This window comes from Xiphophorus hellerii, chromosome 19, assembly GCF_003331165.1.
Source record: "Xiphophorus hellerii strain 12219 chromosome 19, Xiphophorus_hellerii-4.1, whole genome shotgun sequence".
Classification (NCBI taxonomy): Eukaryota; Metazoa; Chordata; class Actinopteri; order Cyprinodontiformes; family Poeciliidae; genus Xiphophorus; species Xiphophorus hellerii.
The window spans coordinates 23835215-23859835 of NC_045690.1; the positions used below are offsets into that span (position 1 = coordinate 23835215).

The 24621-nt window shown below is 39.9% G+C and overlaps 1 protein-coding gene across 31 annotated transcripts in view; it reads right to left on the minus strand.

Annotated features, from left to right (window-relative positions):
* Positions 1-24621, minus strand: part of LOC116709502 (MAP/microtubule affinity-regulating kinase 3-like) — a 60957-nt gene that overhangs the window by 22191 nt on the left and 14145 nt on the right. For 25 of the 31 annotated variants that reach the window (XR_004336884.1, XR_004336882.1, XR_004336883.1 and 22 more), the window contains exons 4-9: positions 10625-10673; positions 8991-9056; positions 6803-6873; positions 5213-5269; positions 2923-3159; positions 1179-1319 (exon numbers count right to left, since the gene is read on the minus strand). Coding sequence is in view for 28 of the 31 variants with exons in the window: in XM_032548065.1 (XP_032403956.1) it covers positions 1179-1319; positions 2923-3159; positions 5213-5269; positions 6803-6873; positions 8991-9056; positions 10625-10673 (621 nt within the window). In the remaining 3 variants the exon portion in view is untranslated. The remainder of the gene's footprint in view (positions 1-1178; positions 1320-2922; positions 3160-5212; positions 5270-6802; positions 6874-8990; positions 9057-10624; positions 10674-24621) is intronic. The other 6 variants (XM_032548059.1, XM_032548081.1, XM_032548075.1 and 3 more) reach the window with 1 other exon arrangement.

The window sequence follows — 24621 nt, forward strand, 5'->3', positions numbered from 1 at the left end:
ATCGTATGCTTCTGTTAGACTGGTTTTTATTTTTTTAACAAATCAGTAAAGATGTGAGCTTGTTTACAAGTTTTTTTGTGTTTTTTATTTACATTTTACACCAAAAACATAGGTTTATGGTCATATATCATTTTACTTTCAGAACTATAATCCATTATGCATTCTTTTACATTGTTTTGTGTCAAAGGTTTGCGGAATTATTTTTTTCTGCACTTCAAAAGTCGAACATTTCTGAAAATAATCTCAAAATCTCAATTTTTTGGTGGAAGTTTTCTCTTTTTCTGTCTATAATGACTCTAATATGGTGTTGTAGTTTTGGCATGCTACTCCCTCAAAACCCACAAAAAATGTGCTAGAAATTACCCAAAATTATAATTTTAGCTTCTTTCTTTAAAAGCTAGAAAGAAAAATGTCATACCCCGTATTTCAAAACTATCTGTAGTTTCTTTTGACAGATGATCAGGCTGAAGGACTGCCTGGGATAACTCTGCTGCCTTTCAGATATTGTGCAACAACAATAGATTAAAAACTAAATTTTATCCAGATCAAGAATGAAAGTTACGTATTTTGCAATTATTCGCAAACAAAATTCACCTATTTGGCGACTGTTTTCATATAGAATATCTAAAATATTCAGAAAAAACAAGATGCATTCTGGTGCAATGCTACTTGGTGTTTGCAAAACAGCCAATCCTGGAGCGCCATTTATCTTCCATGGTGCTGATTGGTTGAACCCTCAAGTGTAGAGATAAAGAAGGCCAAGGTTCGCTTCTGCGAAAAGGTTTTCCCCAAGGTGTGTAATAATGCACATGGAGGTATATTTCGTATCTGAACTAACAACTGATTGTAAATAAAACCAAGAAATTTAACAATTGTTTGTACTCGGTTTACAGAATAAATCTATTCTTTCATCAGTTTGATATGAAGGGAGAGAGCTGACTGCACTAAAATTTGGTAAAAAAAAAAAAAAAAACACCAAGAGAAAAACAGCTCAAATGTATTATTCATAGTTACAACATCAAAAAGGAGGAGGAGGAGGAGTGTGGGCCAGATACACACAGAAAACAGGACACTGTGGGCGTTAGAGGAGATGATGCATGAGCAGAGGGGGGAGTGAGGAGAGGGTCATTCTCCAACGTGCTACAAGGAGGGGATTAAGAACCAAGCAGCATATTTACATTTTCGGTGTCCTCCCTCACCTCGAGAGTACCACGCTTGGCCGGGTTCAGGACCAGGAAGCGTTTCAGGAGGTTCTCGCAGTCCGTGGACATATAGAAAGGAATGCGGTACTTTCCTCTTAGAACGCGTTCGCGCAACTCCTGCAGAGAATAAAGGGAGGATGTTAAAAAAAAGAAAGAAAGAAAGAAAAGAATGCAGATCTTAAAGTCATTATGCAAGACATTAGAAAAAAAAAAACCCACTCATTTTGCACCCAGACCAGACTGGATATATTAAAAATAGATATGCTATATATAACACCAGAAGACTCAGCTAATCAGTCCCTCCAGGATTTCTTGCATTTAAAATTTAGAAATATTTGCAAAGAGTTCTCCAAATGTATTTTTCTCATTAAAGCTCCGGTATGTTAAAATGTTTTTACATTTGTTAAAATTATGTTGTGACAGAACAGCATGAGACAGAAAAGCTGTAAAAAAAAACAACAACAAAAAAACAGCTCCTCTGCCTTCACCAATGGACCTTACCAAGCTCCGCCCACAACCGACCCACCTGACCGCAAGTCTCACAAACAAAGTCTCGCGGCGCGTTGTTTCTATGTAAACATGACTCGATTAGTGCATCATTTCTACCGGATTTTCACAATATATCAGCTACTACAATGGACAGAGGAACTAACAAGTTCATGTCATCATCTGGGAGGAAGTTACTGGTTTCTCAGTCACAAGCTGGTTGCAAACCTGAGGCCAGCAGGTGTCAGTCAGTTATGGTGGATCTGAAATTTGATTTGATGACGTCAATATGAGAAGCTACAGACTGATAGGAGGAACCAAAGAGCTCTGTAAAGGTAAAGGCCAATCTTCTGAAGTTGGGATATAATTAATTTAATTTCACATAATTACCGCGGTAGAAGCCATTTGTTTGTTAAAATTTTATGAAATATATTTGATGTTTGTTGTGAATGACGTAAACTCACAAACGAACGAGGTAATTAGTCCAACGTTTAGAAACTACAGCGGCTGTAATGAGCCACAGCAAAGGTAAACAAAGGTAAAATAACCCGAACAGGTGATCAATTCAAAACCACTCGTACCTTTTTACTCTCTCTCCCTTTGTAACACGGTAACGGGTGGCAACCTGTTACCGTGGCAACCGCCTGCACCCCGCAAGACGAGCAAAGATTACGTTAAAAACATAACATTCAGTCCGTTACGATATCAAGTTTCCAGGCTTGATATTTATTTCTCGATTATTAATCAGTTTGATATTTTTCTAATGAGACCACTGGCAACTGCGACTCAGCAAACGAAAAATACTTATTGAATTGAAGCAGCCAATAAATCACCCAAAAATGTATGTATATGCTGACGATGATCTGCTGTTATTTCTTTCAAACCGTTAATAAGAACAAATCAAAATCCACTGTCATCTCATTCAGCCAACCATCTGTTTACACACTGAGAACATCAAGTAACTAGGCATCAATATTCCCAACAGGCTGGCACATTTGAATTACACCCCATTAATTAAAACAGAAGACATGGATTATAATCTATATCAACATAGATTTCGAAAAGTTTTACATTAAACTGCTCTCTCACTTCATCATCTGTAATTACAAAATGCTAGACTACCTCAGAACTGTGCAGAGAGACTAAAAGAGAAAATGCTCGTGTGAACAAGTCAGAAACTTATTAAAACCTAGCCAGTAATTGGAGCATGAATTCACACACACTATGATCCTACCTTCAGGTTCTGTCCATCAAAGGGCAGGGAGCCACTGACCAGCGTGTACAGGATGACCCCCAGACTCCAGACGTCCACCTCCGGCCCGTCGTACTTCTTCCCCTGGAAAAGCTCCGGGGCCGCGTACGGCGGAGAGCCGCAGAACGTATCCAGCTTGTTGCCTAAAGTGAACTCGTTGCTGAAGCCGAAATCGGCAATCTTTATGTTCATGTCCGCGTCTAGTAACAAGTTCTCCGCCTTTGAATAAAAGAAAGGGCAAAACATTACATAAAGTACATCCGTTTGTTTAAGATGCACATTATGTGTGTTGTACATGTACCCAAAGTGAAACAGGATTGCTCCTGTAACCAGTGGTACTGCACCCATCACATACCACCAAACAACAAATCAAGACTGAACGATCCATACCATTTAGTAATAACCAAATGGTACGGATTTGGTTATTATTGGTTATTACCATTATGTTTGCTACTTTCACCCCATCAGCCCAGTGTTCTTTCAGCCTACGAAGGCAAAACTCTCACTCAGGTTGTGGTTAAGCTACTGAAAAGGACCAACTCTGTGATATCTCTGATCCGTAACAAATCGCTTACAAACCAATATTAATCTCTGCATTCTCAACCTACAACAGAAAATGTTTTATGTCAGATTAATGAGGAGATATATATGTTGTAAGTTTTCAAAAAGAAATGGGAATCTGGAAACGCTGTGCTGGCAGGTCAGAGTATTACAAAAACGGTAGACGAGTGGCAAAGTTCTGACGGCAGGTTATCAAAAAAAAAAAACTCTAGAATTTTAAAGTGAGCAATGCTGGTGACATGATGTTTAGAAGACAAATGAGAATTCTGAGAAAATGTTTATTTGTCCAGCAACCAAAGCATTAAACCGACACACAAGGCCAAGGTGTCGGTTGTCCTTTATCCAGAGTTAAACATATTTTTGCTGATCTTCTGTTGACTTAAGAGATTATGTTTTTCGGTGTTTACCTAAAGTTAATAAATTTTTTTCCAGTAGAGGTTAATTTGCGAACAGCTTTTTGTTTTTTTTAAGAACTGAATCATTAGCAGAAGTTGCTAATGTTGCTACATGACTGCACATGTAGAGCAGGCAGAGGAGGCTGCTCTGAGCTCCTGTCTCATTAGCCTCTTCATGGATCATTGATGATCCGCAGAGGAAACCACTCAGCAGCTCCTCTTGGCTGAACGACGTTCTCTGCTCTACGGCTTAAAAAAAAAGAAATAAATAAATCACGGAAACATGAATATTTACGCAAGGAAAGCACAAAGGGAGCGGCACGGCAGCGGATGTAGCAGGAGCCACGTGAGAACGGTCCGAGTCGTGGGCGTGTGTTTACAGACACACTCCAGTGAGACGCAGTGATCCAGCTCAAGACGAGTGTCGTCAGCAGGCGGCTTTCTGGTACGGCGGCATGGTGAGGCCGAGTTAGGAAACGAGGGTCTGACCTTTTCTACCAAATAAACCAGACATGATTGGCTTTCCAGGTGGGGGTAGCATTAAGCCCTGCTATTATTGAAATTAATATTTTCAAAAGTAAAACTGTGCGTACTACTTTAAAACATTGTGCACTTTGGTGCATGGAGTAAAATTATGGAATAGTTTGGAGGAGAAGTTAAAGAAATGCTCTACTAAAAATCAATTCAAAACACTTTAGAAAAAAAAAAAAGGATTAGATCAGACACTTTTATAAGGAGAGTAATTTACGATTTGGAACTTATATTGTAATCTTGATGAATAAAGCCCTGAAAATTTATTCTGTAATTATTGAGGAAGTGACAGATTAATGCAAGATGATTCTTCTTCCAACTCCCCTTTCACTCATGTATAGTAAGTGTGGTAAGGAAATGTAAATTAATGAAATGTATTAAATCAAGCGAATAGGGCGTGCAGTGGTGGCGGAGGGGTTAGCGCGACCCACATCGCGCGGCTGTCGCGGGTTCGACTCCCGGACCCGACGACGTTTACCGCATGTCTTCCCCCCTCTCCTTCCCCCTTTCCTGTCAGCCTACTTTGAAAAAAGGGACACTAGAGCCCACAAAAAGACCCCTTGCGGGGCGATAAAAAAAAAATTTAAAAAAATCAAGCGAATAAACTGATGTATTGTTTAGTTGTAGTAAAAAAGAAAAACATCTATAATTTTTCCAGAGTATGTAAAGTTTGATCTCTAAGCCCCACTGTCGATTTTCACTTTTCAATACTTTAACTTTGTATTGAGAAGTGTGAAAACTTCCTGCGTGTGTTTTCAGGTTTGTGACGACGTTGCTGGACTCACCTTGAGGTCTCTGTGAACAATGTGCTTCTGGTGGCAGTACTGCACCGCCGATACGATCTGTACGGTGGGGGGGGGGGGGGGGGGGGGGGGGGGGGGGGGAGACGAGAAAGAGTTCAGCACAGTGTCTGCCGTTGGCTTGTCAAACTGTGATAAAGGATGTGGTGGAGAGCGCGATGCGGTCGGCGCCAACAGGAAAGATAATACTCTGTGAAGGTGGCGCTAAAGACAGAAGAGAGGTGAGAAAGTACAGGCAGAGGCTTTTCATCACCAACAAAGGCCGAGTCCTGCTGCGCCTTACAACACTTATTCAAACCCCTTCAGCTTTCAATGGCTCATTACAAAAGCAAACTTTTATGAGGCAAAGGCGAAATAGTCCTGCAAGTATGAATGGCTTTCAAGTTTTATTAACACATAAATCCTTTGAAAAGTTGCATGAAGTTGTGTTTTGAATGTAAATTTTGGTCTGACCAGAGAACCTCCTTCTACATGTTTGCTGTATAATTTACATGGATCATGAAAACCTCAACACTTCTTATGGCTTTCCTTTGCAATGACCAGGAAAGGCAACTTTATTTGGAAAGCATATTTCACCATCAGGGCAGTTTAAAGTGTTTTACACAATTAAGAGACAGAGAAAAAAACAAAAAAACAAAAAAAACAAAAAATAAATGATGCATTGCTATTTAGTGACAAAATAAAGGAAAGCAAAAATAGACTATAATTCATGATACTACAGTTATTATAAATCAAAGGCAGCTCTAATAAAATTGATTTAAAGCCTTAATTTAAAGGAACTCTGTGTTTCAGCAGACTAGAGAAGCATAGCAGCTGAATGCTGCTGGTTCTGGTTCTGGTTCTGGGAATGCAGAGCAAACCAGAACCAGAAGACCTGAGAGGTCTGGAAGGTTGATACAACTAAGCCATTTTCAAATAAGCAATAAATCAATTCATCGCATGATAAATTAAAATGCTTATTGCAAACATTTATTGGTTTTTTTTGTGTCTTTTTCTACTAAAAAACTGGATGATAAAAGTCCTCAGTCTGGTGCTTTGTTTTCAACTGGCCCTTTGTTTGAAGGACAGTTGTGTTTACAGAGACTCATAATTCATTTTATTTCTCGTTTTTGGTTCTTTTTATTTATTTGACATATATAAAATGTCTTCCAGTTGCAGTGTTAAATGTATGCTAGAAATGAGCGTATATTGATCTTTGAGAGGATTGTACATTATTATCATCATTATTATTATTATATTAAATAATATTACATTAAAATGACTTATTGTTTATTGCAATAACTTCTGGGACAATTTATCATCCAGCAAAATTTGTTAAGGTGACAGACCCAGCCACACCTTATTGAATGTGTTGCCAGGTTACTTAAATCTTTCACTATGGAAGGATTGATGATGTCACCAGGCTTAAATAGTTCGGCACTGGGTCAGCTTCCTCCCCTGGCTGATCGGTGTGTGTTATTGGTACGGAGAACTGATTAAACTTCTCTGTTCAGTCTTCAGACAGGCAGCAGAAGGAGGCGGAGTCAGGAGCAGAGGTGTGAAACCAGAACACTGCAGGGGGAGAAAGTTAGGTACCTGTCTAAATTTAGCCCTGGCCTCCTTTTCCTTCATTCTTCCGTGTGCAACCAGGTAGTCGAACACCTCACCTGCAAACACAGACAGGGAGTGAGAAAGCGCCTGATGGCGGCCAGGGAAAGGTCGGGACTCCGAGTGGGAGAGAGACGTGCTGAAACAGAGCGATTCATGACTTCTAAAGCTCAGCAGATAAAAATAACATTCTCATGCAGCTGGCGCGCTACGCCCCCCATATGCATGGTTTGAGGGCATTTCTTGAGCACACTGATGTGCTCCAACTCCAAACTGAGCCCCTCCTGGAGGCACAAAGCTGCTGCTGCAGAGTTCCAGGAGCAGACGCTTCCTCGGTTAGCACGTCTAACTGGGGAAAGCTACAGCCGGTTGTGTTCTGAATCAGGCTGGCTGGGAACAGCTGCGTAAAGTTGAAAAAAAAAAAAGACAAAACCAGCAAAAAGCCTTCCTCTGTGCATCCTGAAAACATGAATGAAGCTTCACTCCTCGCCCAAAGATTACTTGCAGAGGCCAGCACAGTGTGTGCGTGTGTGTGCGCGCGTGTGTGTGTGTTTGGATGTGAAAGCTTAATCATCTGTGAGCTCAGACTCAGGAGCCAATGAGAGAAAGAGATGGAGAGAGTGAGCTGACACCCAAAAACCAGGCCAGCTGAGCTCTGAACACGGGAAAACATTCAAGGACAAAAAAGTTAGCAAGTTAGCTAAGAAAAAAACTGAAGTGTAACACTCCGTTAGATCTGGGACTGGAGTTTGAGCTGAACAGAAATCTGGAACTATGATTTTCAGGTGGTAATTTAAGGTGCAAGGTAATAAATATCACCTAAATGTAGGAAAAATGCTAGTGTATCATTTAAACGTACAGGATTTGTTGCTACAGGCTAAACGGTTTATTGAACTGTTTATATGTGTGGTTATTATTATTGCAATGGTAGAATATAATTTTCTAGCGCCTCAAATTTATGCTCTGCATATTGATAACATATCTAATCTTCCATATAAGCTCATCAAAAATGCTGATGATGCTGCCTGTGGGAGCATTGTGTGAAGCCAACTGGATTATAGAAAAGTTTATTTCAACTTCATTTGGAAATGTTGCTGGATCAGTACAAGAAGTTCAGAAAACTGGAAGACGTTTAAATTCACATATAATCTGGGAAGAATTAAAGCTCCCAAAATCTGAATCGGGTTTTACGACCACAGAATTAAAAACCTTTTATTTAATTTATTTACATTTTAAAACATCTGTAAAGCCAAAACTAATCTAATTCATTTGATTAAAAAAAAAACATAGAAAGAAAGCCTGAAGATGTGAAAAAGTTGAGACTTTTATTGCACTTTTAAACGATACAAAACCTTCAGCCTCCCAACTGCAGACACAGAAAAGGAGTACAACTGTAATAAATACAGATTGATTGCAGAGCAATACTTATTTTTTTTAATCCTAATATCTAAGCAACAAAATGACAGCATAATATAAAATTGTCATGTTCTTCCTCCCCTACAACCGGCCCAGGTTTCATACATGGGGTTGCAGACTGAATGTTTTTCTATTACAATTTATAACATTTGATGTTAAGGAATTATACTTTAGATCTTAAAAGTTTGTAACACTGCATGCATGTGTCCCTAAATTCAAGTTTTGTTACCTTATTTTTTACATTTAACACTGTGTAAATCTGATTCCCTCCCCCCTTTTGTGTGAGCGCTATAGTTTTCCTTTTAGACTAAAGAATGTGGCCTGTAAAGCAGCAGCAGCTACAACTGATTTTTAGTGAGGAGAGAAAAAGCACAAACAGCTAAGCAGTTTTCTTTTGGGGTACAAAGACTGCAGTTTTTTGGATTACTGCGGATTTTCCCTGAAAAGTGGATTTTTAGATCTTTGTGGAGACAGATAAGATCAGTTTCACTTAAAGGTATCAGCAAATCGCAGATCTCAGAAAATTAAGGAAATCGGGACCAATTTATCGGCTGACCGACGTATCAGTGCACTCCTACTTCTCATCTGTTTTGCTTCAACACCGTCAGAAAAACTTTCGCTTTGCCGTTGGGTGTAAAACTATGCGGCTTTCATGTTATCCCTCGATCTAACTAAGAAAATATTGGTGAAATGTGGCGGACCGAGCGGAGGTGGGGAGGGTTTTTATGTAACAACATGAGATGTAATCGTTTCAGCTCACCTCCACTGGCGTACTCCATCACAAGGTAGAGGGTCCTCTCCGTCTCAATCACCTCAAACAGCTTGACTGCACAAAGGAAGGACAGAGAGGGAAAACCATGAATTCAATTATATTGAAAAAACCGGGAGGGGAGGAAAGAAACTAATTCATAGACACGAACAAGAGCCACGCGGAATAAAAACGGACCTATGTGTGTGTGTGTGTGGGTGTGTGTTGGTGTGTGTGTGGGTGAGGGGGTAATGCAAGCATTGCATGATGAGGCAAATCAAACCCCAATAAGTACCGCACAAAAAAATGGAGTGTTTTTTTTGTTTGTTTGTTTCTGATTGCCGATACCAGCTGAGACTCGTTCTGCTACATGTGGAAAAGGTGGGAGAGTAAACAGAGATGAAGAGAGGGATCTCTCTTATTATTCTGATCACGTTTCCTGCAGAGGAAATTATGGGGCGAGCAGCAAGGAAATGAAAAATTAAATCATCGTCAAACCTTGTTAAATGTTAAAAGCTGTGACTACGCCGCACAATACAGCAGGTTAAGTGATTTGTCAAAAACAAAGGAGGAAAAAAATGTGGATGCTTAATATCAAGTTAAATATTTTATATTGAAAGGACCAAAAAAAAGGACTAAAAAAAATTTTATTTTGGATGCAAGATATAAAACGAATCTAATCAACAAATGTTTAATAAAAAAAAAGGAAAACATTCCTATTAGGTTATAAAGAATAATGTGCTGCATTTGTAATGATTCTTTAACATTTTTAACGTCCCATATACATAAAATACACCTATAAAGGCTTATTACTTAAAGGGGCAGTATTAGGTGTTTTCCAGGTAAAAAGTTACATTTTATAGCACAGTCAAGTGCGGTAACTATATTAACTTCAGAAGTTAGAAAAATGCTGCATATATCAAATATGACGTAAAAGAAATGTTACTTTGTAACTTAATGCCTTGAAATTGGGTCTCTGTCTCTTTAAAAACCTCTGCTCTGTCTGAAGCTCTGCATTCAGGAAGTCATCGCAACATGGCTCCTCTATTATCCTTTAACGTTTTTACCAGTGTTGATCAGAGAAGTAGCTTCTATAATGAGCTCAGCAGATCCACCAGCTGTTTGCTAATTGCTGCTGGCTAGTCTGAAGGAGCTGAGTGGGGGAAGGCTGCTCTGTGAGGTCAAAGAGAATAGCATAACATGATGTAAAGGTAAAAAAAGGGGGATTTTACATAATATTGCCCCTTTAAACTAAAATCTTAGCAGAATCCTTCATCTTTTATTTGCCATCATAAAATCAACCTCCTTTCTTTGACTAGGACTAAATTGCTAGAAGCTCTGTTTGGTTCTCAGCTATGATTGGTCAGCTGAGCCTTTGGAAAGCGAGGCGAGAGGCTGAAACAAAGATCAACTTAAAAGAGTGGTGTCGCTTTTCCAGGAATACCTTATGAAATGTTTCATTAAATGTCTGACAATGTGTGTGTTCGAAACACACAAAGTTACCAGACCTTAATTTGAGCAATGATCTTAACTTTTAAAATCATATTTTTAGCTTTTCGCATGTGGACACAAGCGTCTCGCATCCTAAACCCTTTCAGTGTGATGTTGCCGTCTCTCTGTGTGAAAGTTATGAAAGATGCACTTACCAATATTGGGATGATTTAAGATCTTCATTATTCTAACTTCTCTGAAAAGCTGTAAATGACAGACAAACATAGAGTTAGATTAAATACTCTCATATTTTTGTGAAATCTACCAAAATGAGGCTGAAACACAGTAAAACACCAAATCTATAATTTGTACCATTTATAACCCAATCGTTATAATCCATGTAATTTTATTGCATGGTTTCTACAATGACTGAAGTTTACTATTAATATTATTATTCATATAGAAATCTTATCATACAGAAATTTTACTGATTTCCTGCCAAAAAAAAAAAAAAAACTTATGATAAAATATTACGTCAAAGTAAACAGATCTATGAAGCACAATGTATTTTATTTTCTCTAACCCCCAAATAAACCACACCCAAATTATTTTCTTTTTCCCCCAGATTAAACTGCTCAATTTGTTTTCTAAAAGTTGCAAAAACCCTTAATTTATTAATTCATGTCTCCCTTTCTGGTTGATATAATTTCAAAAAAGCTGCCAAACTGGGAGGGTCAACCAGTCTGACCAGGAACAATTTCACAAAATTCAATCAGAGGAGCTGGAGCCAAAACCGCTGCACCATTTGGTTGCACATCCAGAGAAGCACAGAGAAGGATGCATTATTAACCAGCTGTTCACTACGCCATGCTCTTCCATCCCATAAAAAGCTAAAAAGGATTCAATCTTTCATGAGTTGGGGGCGGGGGGAGGGGTGCCATGACGTGGTCAGGCGTGCTGATGAACCGAACGCTGCAGATGAAACTGGAACACAAAAACAAACCACCACTTCCTTTATGCGACCGAGCAAAATGATGCGACAGAAGTTCTGCTGCATTGTCTTCAGAGAGGGAAATATTACAAAAAAAAACCAACAACTTTTTCTGGGAGTTATCAAATATTGTCATTTGTGGGGGGGGGGGGGGGGGGGGGGGTTAAAAGTGATTTGAAATTGATTTTATTAGCATATTCTGGTCCAGTGATAAACACTTGATCGCATGACTCAGAGTCTGTACTGTAAATATACGTCACTGGATTGTTTAGCGAATGTTTTTTTTTTATGAAAGAAAATAGTGTAGCTAAAAAAAACTATCAGCTTCACCACAATAATTGTGTCATAGCGACTCTGAATACTTGCAACGTATCAAACAAATTTTGTTTAGCGAAAAACTTGCATAAATACATCATGTTAATTCCTACAAACTAAACGCAGACAGACTCGCCACCATTACATCACTAACGGGCCTCAGTGGGGGGGGTTTAGTCATTTCATTTTAAAAAGTGGAACTTGTATATTCACTGCTAAGGCTGAACAATCGGATCAATCGATTACTGAAATAATCAACTAATTTAGTAATCAATTAATGGTTAACTGGAGTACAGAGATTCTAGAGCAATTAAGCCTAAACTGCACAAAAATATACACATTTTGCAACCAAGATGAAAAACTTTCTAGGTGTTTGGATATGTTCTACTCTTCAAGTCTCAGTTTTAGCTTCACCTGATTCAAAGTATGAAGAAAAAAAAAAGTCCTAGTAAGTACGTTTTATTAAGTGGTTATTCAAAAAAACAAAACAAAAAAACGAAATAGCCAACAGTACAGTCAAATATTTATTTTCCTACGCACATGGATGAACTATCAAAGCGCCTGAATTGTTGTAAAACAGGCTGTGTAGTTGGTGACCGCACAATCAATCACATAATGTATGCGGATGATTTGGTAATCTTATGCCCATATAGTGCTGGCCTTCAACAATTACTAAGGGTCTGCTCCCAATATGGATGTGATTTTGATGTCAAATATAACGCTAAGAAAAGCAATGTCATGATTGTTAGAAGTAGAGCAGATAAGCATCTGATAACCCCTGACTTCTCTTTATCTGGCATTGTCCTCAATATATGCAATGAAATTAAATATCTGGGACATTACATAACTGATGACCTATCTGATGATCGTGACATTTGTAGGCAGTATTGCATGATGTATGCACAGGCTAATATTTTGATCAGAAAGTTTGGTATGTGTTCATCCTCTGTGAAGGTAGCTCTTTTTAAAGTTTTTTGTACTTCATTTTACACAGCCCATCTATGGCGAAGATATAAAAAAAGTAGCCTGCACAAACTTTATGTGGCATACAATGATGGCCTGAGGCTCCTACTCAAAGTGCCTAGATGGAGCAGTGCCTGTTACGGAGTAAAGCTTCTTCTCAAACAAGACGGAGGCTCGTATTTCTTTTACTGAACCTTTCTGTTCAGTATTTATTGAAGAGAAAAAGAACGGCGTCAGCTGATAACGAGCAACAGCTGTTCGTTACCAATAGCAATCAAAAGTCAACAAAGCAAGATAGTGACAAACAGTAACAGATCCTTAAGCATTCTTCAAAATAAAAGACTTCCTCTATTCAAATAAATCATGTCTTGCACTTAAATATATTTCACTTCACCTTTGTAATTATATACAATCATGTTCAATACAATTAATAATAATCATCATGTAAATTATGCTTAACATATAATTGTAAATCAGTCACTTATCATGCAAATATACCGAATAACATAAGTGTAAAAAAGTCACAACATCCTCCCGCCCGATGAACAACTGTTCATCTGTGTAGGATTTACCTTTCATTTAAGATACCTCTAAAGGGTACAATAACTGAATGGGCCTGCGTAACAAGCCACCAGTCGAAGTACGAACATTGCATGAACGTATGAGACCATCCCTGCCTGGAAAGACCTCTACAATTCTACCCATTTTCCATGTCTGTCTGGGTGTATTGTCCTCCCCCAAAAGAACTACATCTCCTACTTTAAGTAGTGTTGGAGTACGACTGTTCACCCTGTGGGCTGATTTCAAGTCCATCAAATAATCTCTGCGCCAGCGTTTGCAAAGGCCTATCAAAAGTTTCTGTTGGTATTTCCACCTCCTACCTAGCTGTTCGCGGTTAGCAGTGAGAACCTGATTTAGGTGAGGTGAAGGACTAATCTTTGGTGGCAAGGAAGTTAAGCGTTTACCAACTAGGAAATGAGATGGGGTAAGTGGCTGGGGCTCTAATGCATCACTAGTTACATAGGACAGAGGCCTAGAGTTCAAAACTGCCTCAACTTCAGTAAGAACAGTTGTGAGCTCCTCAAAACTCAAAGATGCTTTCCCCAGTACCTTTCTTAAGCATGTTTTTACAGATCTCACAAGCCTTTCCCAGAATCCCCCCCACCAAGCTGCTCGCTCAGCGATAAACTTCCATGTGATTCCCTTGTCAGTGAAAAACTCTGTGAGTGTCGATCCTAAGATATTTTGCCATAACTCTTTTAAATCTTTGTCAGCTCTTTTGAATGTTCTAGCGTTGTCAGAGTAAATGACCCTACATAGACCTCGTCTTGCAATGAATCTCTTTAAGGCCAATAAGAAATTCTCTGTAGTCTGATCTGAGACCAACTCTAAGTGTACTGCTCTTGTCACTGCACATGTAAACAGTGCTATATATGATTTTACAGACCCGTCCTTAGTTTTAACATATAAGGGTCCAGCAAAATCTACACCAGTAACTTCAAAGGGAGGTGATTCTATTACTCTGTCTCGAGGTAAGGGAGCAGTAATCTGTTGTGCTGCCTTAACCTTTAGTTTTTTGCAAATGTAACATTTTGAAACAATGTTTCTTACAAGCTGTCTGCCTCTCAAAATCCAATATTGTTCTCTAACTTGAGTTAATGTGTCTCTTACACCAGAATGCATCACTCTTTCGTGACATGACTGAACTAATAGTTCAGAATACTTGTGATTTGTCGGTAGTATCCAAGGGTGTTGTTCTCTGAAACTAAGATCTGAATTCTGCAGTCTTCCCCCAACACTTATTAGACCATTTTCATCTAAGAATGGTTTCAAATCTTTGATTTTTGAATCTACCTTCACATTTTGGTTTGACCTTAACTGCGATATTTCAGAACTGAAACAACTCTCTTGTGTTGCCTTAATCCAGTACATTTCAGCTGCACCAAGTTCTTCTGTACTTAACTCTCCCTGAACCTTCAGACAAGATCTTGTGTTACTAACAAACCGCTTTACCCATGCAGTGATTCTTAACGTGGTCTTAAGCTTGCTGTACTTTTCTAAGTTTAACAGAGGTTCAGTTTGCTCGGTGCCAGTGAACTGCACGACAGTCTCATACCCAGCCCTCAGCTCTGCATTCACTTCATCCAATACATAGTCATTACAAATATTCAGCTCCTTCTCATCTGTAGACAGTGAAGTGGGTCCCTTCCACCACAGCTGGCTCTCAATAAGGCTCCGAGCATGGTAACCCCGCGTAAGAAGGTCGGCAGGGTTCATTTTGCCAGCACAGTGGGACCAGAGTTCTGGATTTGTGAGCCCTTGTATTTCTGCCACTCTGTTGCTCACAAATGGTTTCCATCGACATGATGAGCTGCGGATCCAGTGAAGCGTAATCATAGAGTCCGTCCACATGTTGAGTTGGTTTTTCTCCATGTTCAGTGGCTTAAGGAGGCTGTTTCCTAATCTTGCTCCAATAAGTGCACCCATGAGCTCCAAGCGAGGTAATGTCATTTTCTTTAATGGTGCTACTCGTGACTTGGAGGCCACAAAACTGGTAATAGTCTCTCCTAGGTTGTTTTGTCCTTGAAGATATGCCACAGCACCGTAAGCCTTTTCACTTGCATCACAGTAGACATGCAACTTTACAGTGTGTGACTCTTTGTTGATCTCAGTGTGGTACCACCTGGGAATAGACACCAGGTGTAACAGTGGTAACTCCACACACCACTGCTCCCACTTCTTTTCTAAGTCAGTAGGTAATGGTTCATCCCAACTCAGTCCCTTTTCCCACATCTCTTGGAAAAGGCACTTTACTCGGACTGTAAAAGGAGTAAGAAACCCAATAGGGTCGAATATACGGGCTGATGTTCTTAGTACACTTCTTTTTGTATTTTCTCTGTCTTTCAAAATGTCCATTAACCCCTTTTGATCAAACACAAAATCATCGTGTTCCGGTCTCCAAACCAGTCCAAGTACTTTAAGCACATTTCCACTGGACTCTGTATCACCAGTGAGCTCTACTCCATTCTCTTTCCACATGGCTTTCAGATCAGGTGAGTTGGTAACCCATTTGCAGAGGTTCATGCTTGCCTGAGAGAGAATGTACTTTGCTGCAGTTGTCATGTGAAGAGCATCCTGCACAGTAGGTGAGCTTGAAATAAAGTCATCTACATACATAGAGTCTCTGAGAGCCTGTACTGCCCTTGGCTGTTTTCTTTCAAATTGTTTGAGATGTTTTCTGATGGTGGCAGCAAGCAAGAATGGGCTGGGAGTTACTCCAAAAACAATTCTTTTCATCCTCAGGACACGCACCTCATTTTTCCAGTCCTCAGCTAAAGGTCTGTGCATCCACAAGAACCTGACAGCATCTCTGTCCTTTTCTGCTAGTGAGATTTGAAGAAAAGCCTTAGTTATATCAGCAGTAAATGCTATCTTGTGCAATCTGAACTTTATGAGCACATCTAGCAGGTTTGGGTTCAGGTTAGGTCCAGTGTACAGACAGTCGTTGAGGGATGGACTGTTTGCCTCATGTGAGGATGCATCAAATACCACTCGAAGTTTGGTTGTGGCCTTTTCTTCTCTTATTACAGCATGATGAGGCATATAATATTTCACAGTCTGTTGATCCATTTCTGGTTTTCCATCTGCAACCTCCTCACAGATACCATTTTGAAGATAGTCTTCTATTACATCGTTGTATCTGGCAAATAAATTTACATCAGTCTTCAGCCTTCTTGTTAGATTCTCAAAGCGTTTCTTCGCTACCCTGAAGTTGTCTGGAAGCTGGTCTTTGTCACATTGCCAGGGTAACTCAACTTGGTACCTTCCGTCTTCAAATGTTGTTGTTTGTTCAAAACGTTGCATAATTTCTGAGTCCTCTGGGCTTTCTGACTGTTTGTTTACAATACCCAGGGACTCCACCTCCCAGAATGCATGCAACTGCTTAGACAGCTGGGTGTCTTCGTTCAAACTAATGTGCATACACGTGGTGTCTGTAACACTGGAGGTAGTCACTGGTCCCTGTAAAGCCCATCCAAAAAGGGTTTCAACTGCCACTAATGAATCTGTAACCCTTTGGACCTTTCCAGTAACAGCCTGCCAGTAGTAATCTGCTCCAATTAACATCTGCAGCTCTTGTTCATTAGCACCCTCTAGTGGAAAGTCTCCAAGCTGCAGTCCTCTTTTCTTAATCTCTGCTTGAATGGGCTCAGTTGGTACCTTTATTACAGCAGTGCACACCTCGGGGGTCTCTACAGCATCTATTTCAATTTTCCGTTCAGTGTTCCACACATTTTCAAGTTGAACTCTCACTATGTTGCGTTTCTCTACTACAGGACTAGTGGAACCAAAAACATGGAGGTTTAGTGTCTCTTGCCTCACAACTGGCAGTCCTAGGGCTCGGACAATGTCTCTGTGAACAAAACTACGCTGGCTACCTCCATCTAACAGACAGCGAGATATTTTTCTCTCCTTTGGTCCTACAGCCCATGCCTTAACCGTTTGGAGCAATACTGTGTTCTGAGTATTTGTCTTCACTTTGACTGAGCTGGTCACCGAAGACAACACAGCCTCTGCATTTCCACTATTGCTGGTACTGTCGACTTCTGGTTTAGCTTCAGATTGTTCACAAACTGACAAGTGGTGTTTTCGATTGCACTGTCTGCACAAAATCTTCAATCTGCAGTATTTCGCAATATGTTTCGGGCCCAGGCAGACAAAACACCGTCCAAGCCTTTTCAGTTTCTCCCTGCGTGCACTTACTGTAAAACCAGGACAGTTCTCTGGTTTATGGTCATTACCGTCACAAAACACACAAGTTTGTGGCACGACGCTGGCTGTGTGCAAAGCAGTCGCTGATGGGATGCTCCACTTTCTGGGTTGATCACAGGCATAGGATGGCTTACCCACATGCTTGTGTTGTGGGCTCGGGCTCTTCAATGTGTGGCCTGGTCTGGTCAGCAGAAGCGCCCGTTCTCTGCTTTGCACTTCATTTTGCAGAAACTGAATCAATTCTGGGACTTTCCATTCATTAGTTGAGTTTTGTTGCCGTGTATAAGCAAGTGCTATGTCTTCTGGAATAAGCTGTAGCAACACTGGACATAGGAGACAGCCGTAAGTATCACTTTGCACTCCAAGAGACTCCAAGCTCCGTATCTGGATCTCGCATTCATCATAAATGTGCCTCAAAGCTGCAACATCAGATGATCTTCTCACAGGTGTCAAGTTCAGCAATTTAGACATATGAGCACTTATCACAATATCCTTCCTTCCAAAACGATTCTGGAGTAACTCTATTGCAGCATCATAGTTGACATCTGTCATTGTCAGTCCTGCAATAGTCCGAGCAGCTGCTCCAGTCAGGTAAGATCTCAGGTAAGTGAACTTGTCCGTCTTACATAGTCCATCATTTCTGTGAATGGCTGATTCATACTGTGACCAGAATTCCTGCCATTGGCTTATTTCTCCATCATACTTGATTATCGTTAGTTTGGGCAGTTTAACCGTCTGTTTGGATTGTGATGAAAATGAGCCGTTGTTTACGTCACTCACACGCGCTCTCAGGGTGTCTGTAGCGGTCTCCTGCAATCCAATAACGTTGGTGGTGCGAACCTTCCAAACGAGAATCCGGTCCGTGTAATCCTGTGAGTTCGTTATCTCAGTGTCCAAGTCTTCAATTGACGTTTCATCTTCTATGCTCTTGTCCAAATCCAATAAAATTTCTTCCTTAGAAGATAAAACTGCCAGGAACTCACGCAGTCTATCCGTATCTGGACTCTCTTTGCCCACCTCATCCTCTAGTCGAGTTAACAGCTTCGTTGTTGCTGTTCGGATAGTCGACCGTTTCCTCTTTAACCGCTCCAGTCCTTCCGTCATGTTGGCTGCTAAACTGAGCCTTAGCTTCACTTCGTTCAGAAAAATCAAAAAAATCCTTATTCCCGGGTTTCGGCACCAAAATGTTACGGAGTAAAGCTTCTTCTCAAACAAGACGGAGGCTCGTATTTCTTTTACTGAACCTTTCTGTTCAGTATTTATTGAAGAGAAAAAGAACGGCGTCAGCTGATAACGAGCAACAGCTGTTCGTTACCAATAGCAATCAAAAGTCAACAAAGCAAGATAGTGACAAACAGTAACAGATCCTTAAGCATTCTTCAAAATAAAAGACTTCCTCTATTCAAATAAATCATGTCTTGCACTTAAATATATTTCACTTCACCTTTGTAATTATATACAATCATGTTCAATACAATTAATAATAATCATCATGTAAATTATGCTTAACATATAATTGTAAATCAGTCACTTATCATGCAAATATACCGAATAACATAAGTGTAAAAAAGTCACAACAGTGCCAGCCACATGTTTGCACATAACGCTGTTCCCACATGTGCAGCTGCGCTCAGGAATCTCATGTATAAATGTATGTGTAGATTACCCGTGTCATACAATAATATAATAGCAATTTTAGTAAACCCTGTTTTTAGTACAGCGAGATTTTTCTCAAGATTGTGGAAACATTGGCGTCATCATTTATTTGTGGCTCAGTGACTGTCATGTTTCTTTTTGTTTTTTTTCTTTTCTCTTTGTTTTACTATGGACCTCTTTTGTGTCTGAAATAAAGATTGATTGATTGATTGATTGATAAATACTTTAATTTATTTGTTGTGCATTTTTAACATTGTGAAAAATAAGCTTCAGAAAAAGCTACAGAATGTGCCAATTTTATTTATTTATTTATTTTTATTTTTTGTGCCAATTTATAATTGATCACTAAACTCGTCAGCTGCAGCCGTGTTCATTGCGTAGTCATGTTTCAGCTGTTCATTTGAAAAATTCTAGTTAAAACCCAAAATTTAGCTCTGAAAATTACAATAAGAAAATATATAGAAAAAAATTTTGTATTTTCAACAAAGATGTTTTGTAATAGCCTACAAAATCACGAGGAATAGAAATATGTCAAAAATCCATTTTTCATTAAGTTAGAATTTATTGGTTCTACTTACTACATGGAAATAAACCCCGTGGTGAGAAAGAAAACGTTTGTTGCGGAGGGGTGCACACGGGTTGGGATTCTTTTCATTAGCATCCACAAAAATAATCATTTCCCAGCCCAGTTTGTTGGACATATGCCAACACGGTGTGCTACTGAGTTTGGTGTGAACGTCATTTAGATACAAAAAACTGAATGCATGAAACGGCTCGCCCTGGCCCAGCGGTATAAATAAAGACACCGCAGCAGGCAGAGTGTGTGAGCAACAGGCAGAGGTGTGTGGACAGATTCAGGCTGGTAGATGTACTGGGACACTTTCTGCCCAGAACCCTGCACTGCTCTGCTCTGCCTAAAAGGCTAACAGATGGTGATAAACAGCGGGGGCCGTTTTCAAATTCAGTGAGGCTTCGACCATTGGGTCGCCTTGGAGCACACACGCACACACACCCCCACACAAGTCTGACCCACGTTTCTTTTGGGAAATAAAGCAATCTTTGATTCTAGATGTAATCACTTCACAGCGACCCCCAGTAGATAAACTGCTGATTCATATCAGTAAGACACTAGAGTGTGTTTGGAGTCACAAACACACTCTAGAGCAGGGGTGGGCAATCCTGGTCCTCGAGGGCCGGTGTCCTGCAACTCTTAGACGTCTCCCTGGTCCAACACACTTGAATCCAACAGCTGAATCACCTCCTAAGTGCAGTCAGGTTCTCCAGAGTCCTGCTAATGACCTCATTATTTGACTCAGGTGTGTTGAAGTAGAGATGCATCTAAAAGTTGCTGGACACCGGCCCTCCAGGCCTGGAGTTGCCCATCCCTGCTATAGAGAGTGTTTGGAGTCCAGTTCAAACTGGACTCCAAACACACTCTATTGTCTTTAAAACTGGACCGTTTTAAAGCTTCAATCAGACCTGAAGCTTTAAAACGGTCTGAGACACGGAGCTGCAGATTGGGAGTTTTCCAGGCATGGCGGGTTCTGACCAGCAAAACAACAAGCTTATCATTTCATCAAAGGTGATCTGAAAGTGAATAGTCAGGACAAATCTTTCATGTTACAAGGTGATGCAGCTCGGTGAGTCGGACTGAAGTCTGGTGAAACGAGACAAACAGCTTCCCATGGCGGTACATCGACTCCCGTTTGGTACAAAAATAAAATAGCACAGAATGTCACCAAGTTTATCATCTGGACTCGTTTAAAGAATATTCAACGCCACTGAGATACATATGATCATTTAGGAAATATTGCCTGTTCAATAGCTTGTGTACTGAAAGGTTAAAACTAATTTACCCGCCAGATGTGAATGTTGCTCAAGTCCAGATAATCTTCTAAATAAAAAGAACAAAGAAAGACAACGAGAAGATTTGATCAGTTCTGTGTAGGCTAGTTTCAATCGAACTCCAAGTTAACAGCATTTAACCGCGTTACTCTGAACTGTAGTAGAAGCTTTTTCCTTTTTTGCACAGTCATGTTCAAACAGCCGACGGCAGGCCATCCCATCTTTTACTGCGCCAGAGTTTTACAGGTAAAAACCTGCAGGTTCTTTCTGCTGGCACTGAGCGGTGTGAAAGTAGAGATCAATGCCGCATGTGTCTGGCAATATCGCTTCAACCTCAGGTACTGTACAGATTCAGCCTGAAATAGAATTAATGCAGGTGAATAAATAAAGCTAATTTTACAGGTCAAAATTAATAGGAATCGGGAATCTGTTCTTTGGCTGTTCAGAGTACCGGCAGAAGGTTTGTAACTATAAAAGATTTTACTAGACGATAAATTGTCCCAGAAATTATTGCGATATAACGATAATGTTGTTAGAGCCCATTTCCAAGTAATAATAATGGTAATCGCAAAATAATGCAAAAACTATATTCTCAAAGATTAATAAACTTCAAATTCTAATGAATATTTAAAACCGGAAGACGTCTTAAATACCCAAATTAAATAACAGAAAAAAACAAATAGAATGAATCATGAAGTCTTTGTAAACAAAACTGTCCAACAAAAAAATAAGGCCTAGATGAAACCAAAGCATCATTCTGAAGACTTAACCAGTTTTCGGTAGAAAGAGACGAGAGAAAAACCATAAATCACCCAAATGAAAATCATTGAGCTCGTTTTAATTTATCATGCAATTACCGGTAATTGATTTATTGTTTATCGAGACAGGCCTAATTGGCAGGTTTCAGCAAGACAAATTCAAGACTTTTTAAAAACCTTTTTAATACTAGCTTGAATGAAATTTAAACTAGAAAAAAAACTAGAAATAAATGGTTAGGTAAAAGAACGGTAGAGTGAAATAAGGTAACCACACTATAAACTAGGTCAAGGACAAAAACGTGCCACTGCAACAATGCGCGGCGTGCTCTGACTACATCCATTTTGTCATCAATATCAGGCGCCTTCAGGGGAAGTAAGACAGCTCGAAGCTAAAAATCACAGACGCTGTTGGCTTTCACAAGCTAGAAGACCAAAAGGAGAAACTGAGTCTACACGTTCCCGTATCCACTACAACTGATCCAGGATGTATAAACAAGTCTGAGTGGACTAAACATTAGATCACTTCCTGGGTTTTATTTTTATTTGTGTGCTTTTGGAAGCCTCCGTTCCATCCGGTTACAGGCTGAGCGATGAGTCACAAACAACAAATTACAGCCTCTGGAGTTTTACCCGAGACGAAGATGTGTGTTTGCTGTTTATTGCAGCAAAGCCACGTTGTTTATCTCAGCTAGGACTCTGAACAGGTTCTGTTCAGCTCAGTCCGTCACTGGGATCCTTCAGCTCTCGTCTGGACAAACAAATCAGCCTGAACGAACAAATCCTTAAACTAACAGATGAGGAGACTACAATATGTAATCGCTGGGTCTGCGTCCAGCCAGAACGTTTCAGCGCAAGAAATCTGAAAAGTCTGAACAAGCCATGTTCCTGGTGTGGGAAGTTCTGACGTAAAACAGGGAATCAAAACAGATTGGTTTACTCATGCACTAAACTGTTCCACAAAAAAAAAAAAAAAAAAAAAGTTGGGATGCACCAGTATTAATACTGCTGTTATGACCGATAACCGATATTATATATATATATATATTTCCTTACACTTTTGACACTTTTAGAAGAGACCACGTCATCCACATTGCTTTTCTGATTTAGTTAAAGGTCTTCATAAGTTAGTGCTGGACGATACGGCTGAAAAACATATCATGATTTAAGAATTTCTCAACAGTCGATATCATAAATTATCAAACAGTTTTTTGTTTTAAATATCTGAAACATTACCAAACTAGTGATGTGACCTTTCCTCTGCTATTGTTTTATCCACAGTTTTCTCTCTACGTCATTGGTTTTTATTTTTTTACCCCTCCAGGGGGTCTTTTGTGGGCTCTAGTGTCCCTTATATGACAGTAGGCTGACAGGAAACAGGGAAGGAGAGGGGGGAAGACATGCGGCAAATGTCGTCGGGTCTGGGAGTCGAACCCGCGACGGCCGCGTCGAGGACTGAAGGCCTCCAAATACGGGTCGCGCTAACCGCTACGCCACCACAGCACGCCCATTGGTTTTTATTTTTAAACGGCTATGAGACACGGTGACGAAACCTGAAACTGCTGCTGCGCAAGTTACTCAACAGGTTGTTGCTAGGTAACCAAACCGTGAGTGACTTAATCAATGCAACCAACTTTTTTTTAGCTTGCCGTGAGAGGCTGAGCAGCTAAGCTCTTCCCTCTGCCTACAACCCCCAGGATGCTCTATGGTTCTGGATCGGAGTTCAGCGAATATTCTACATATTGAATTTTTTAATCAGACGTATTGCCTATTAATATTGATCAGGTCTATCGCAATACATACAGTTAGATTTGTTGTCCAGTCCTATTCAGAACACTTGATCACCATCACTTTACTGTACAAATATCACATGACCATCACTCTACCCTCCCCCTCCTGAAACATATTCTGGTTGTTAATGTTGATCCAGTTTTACAAAGCGGATCATAATGTGGGGTGGCTTGCTAAAGAAAAGCCACCCCACATTATGATCCTGCCACCACTGTGTCACTGTGTGATCTGAGGCGTTAGTTTGCCGCCAATAGAAAAATGCATGTAGGCCAAAAGGTGTAAAAGTCAGTTAGTGGGCCTGAATCTAATTCAGGGGTTCTGGATGAAGAGGAGGCTGGATATATTTGCACACCACACTTTTCAGAGATTTTTTTCTTTAAAAAAAAAAATGGAATCAATATATCAATTTCATTTTAATGTTATGTGCCAATACTGCTCTTATGCTACTGTTGGTCAAACCTGAAAAACATTGAAGGGGTACTGAGTGCATATGCAGGGCTCAGTAAGTCCTCAGTTCTCTTCACGTCAGAAAACCAAAAAACACGTCGACTTAAATGAGCCTCAAAGGTTCGACCTCCCACACAGGCTGGAACAGGGAGGCGATGAAGATTAATTAACTCTTTGTTATTCCTTACTTAGGGGAGCTTTTACTTTGAGAACCTGAAGTAAACAAGGGATGGTTTTCTTAAATGACTAAGCTCTGCATTTCCTTTTAATCCAACACAATGGATGAAAATGATCCGAGTTCAAATATATTACCTAAGCAAAGCAGTTATGAAAAACAAAATCTTCCAACAAAAACCATTTTTAACCTCCACCTTCTGTTTTCTTCCTAAAAAGAAAAGAAAAAAATTTCATACATGTCAAAAACAGCAGCACAGATTTACACTCCACATTCAGTGGGCTCACTGTTGTGCTAGTATTGGCTAATGTTAGCTTACGTCAGAAGATACTGGGCCATCACAGACGTTAATGGGTCAACATGCTAACTTTAGCTTGGGAAATTCATTTCGAACAACAACTGCCTTCGGCTGAAGTTATATAATCCTGATTTAAAGCAGCTGGTTAATTAAAAATAAAACAAACTTCTTAATGGCAGTACCTGATGTCTGATTAAACAACGCAG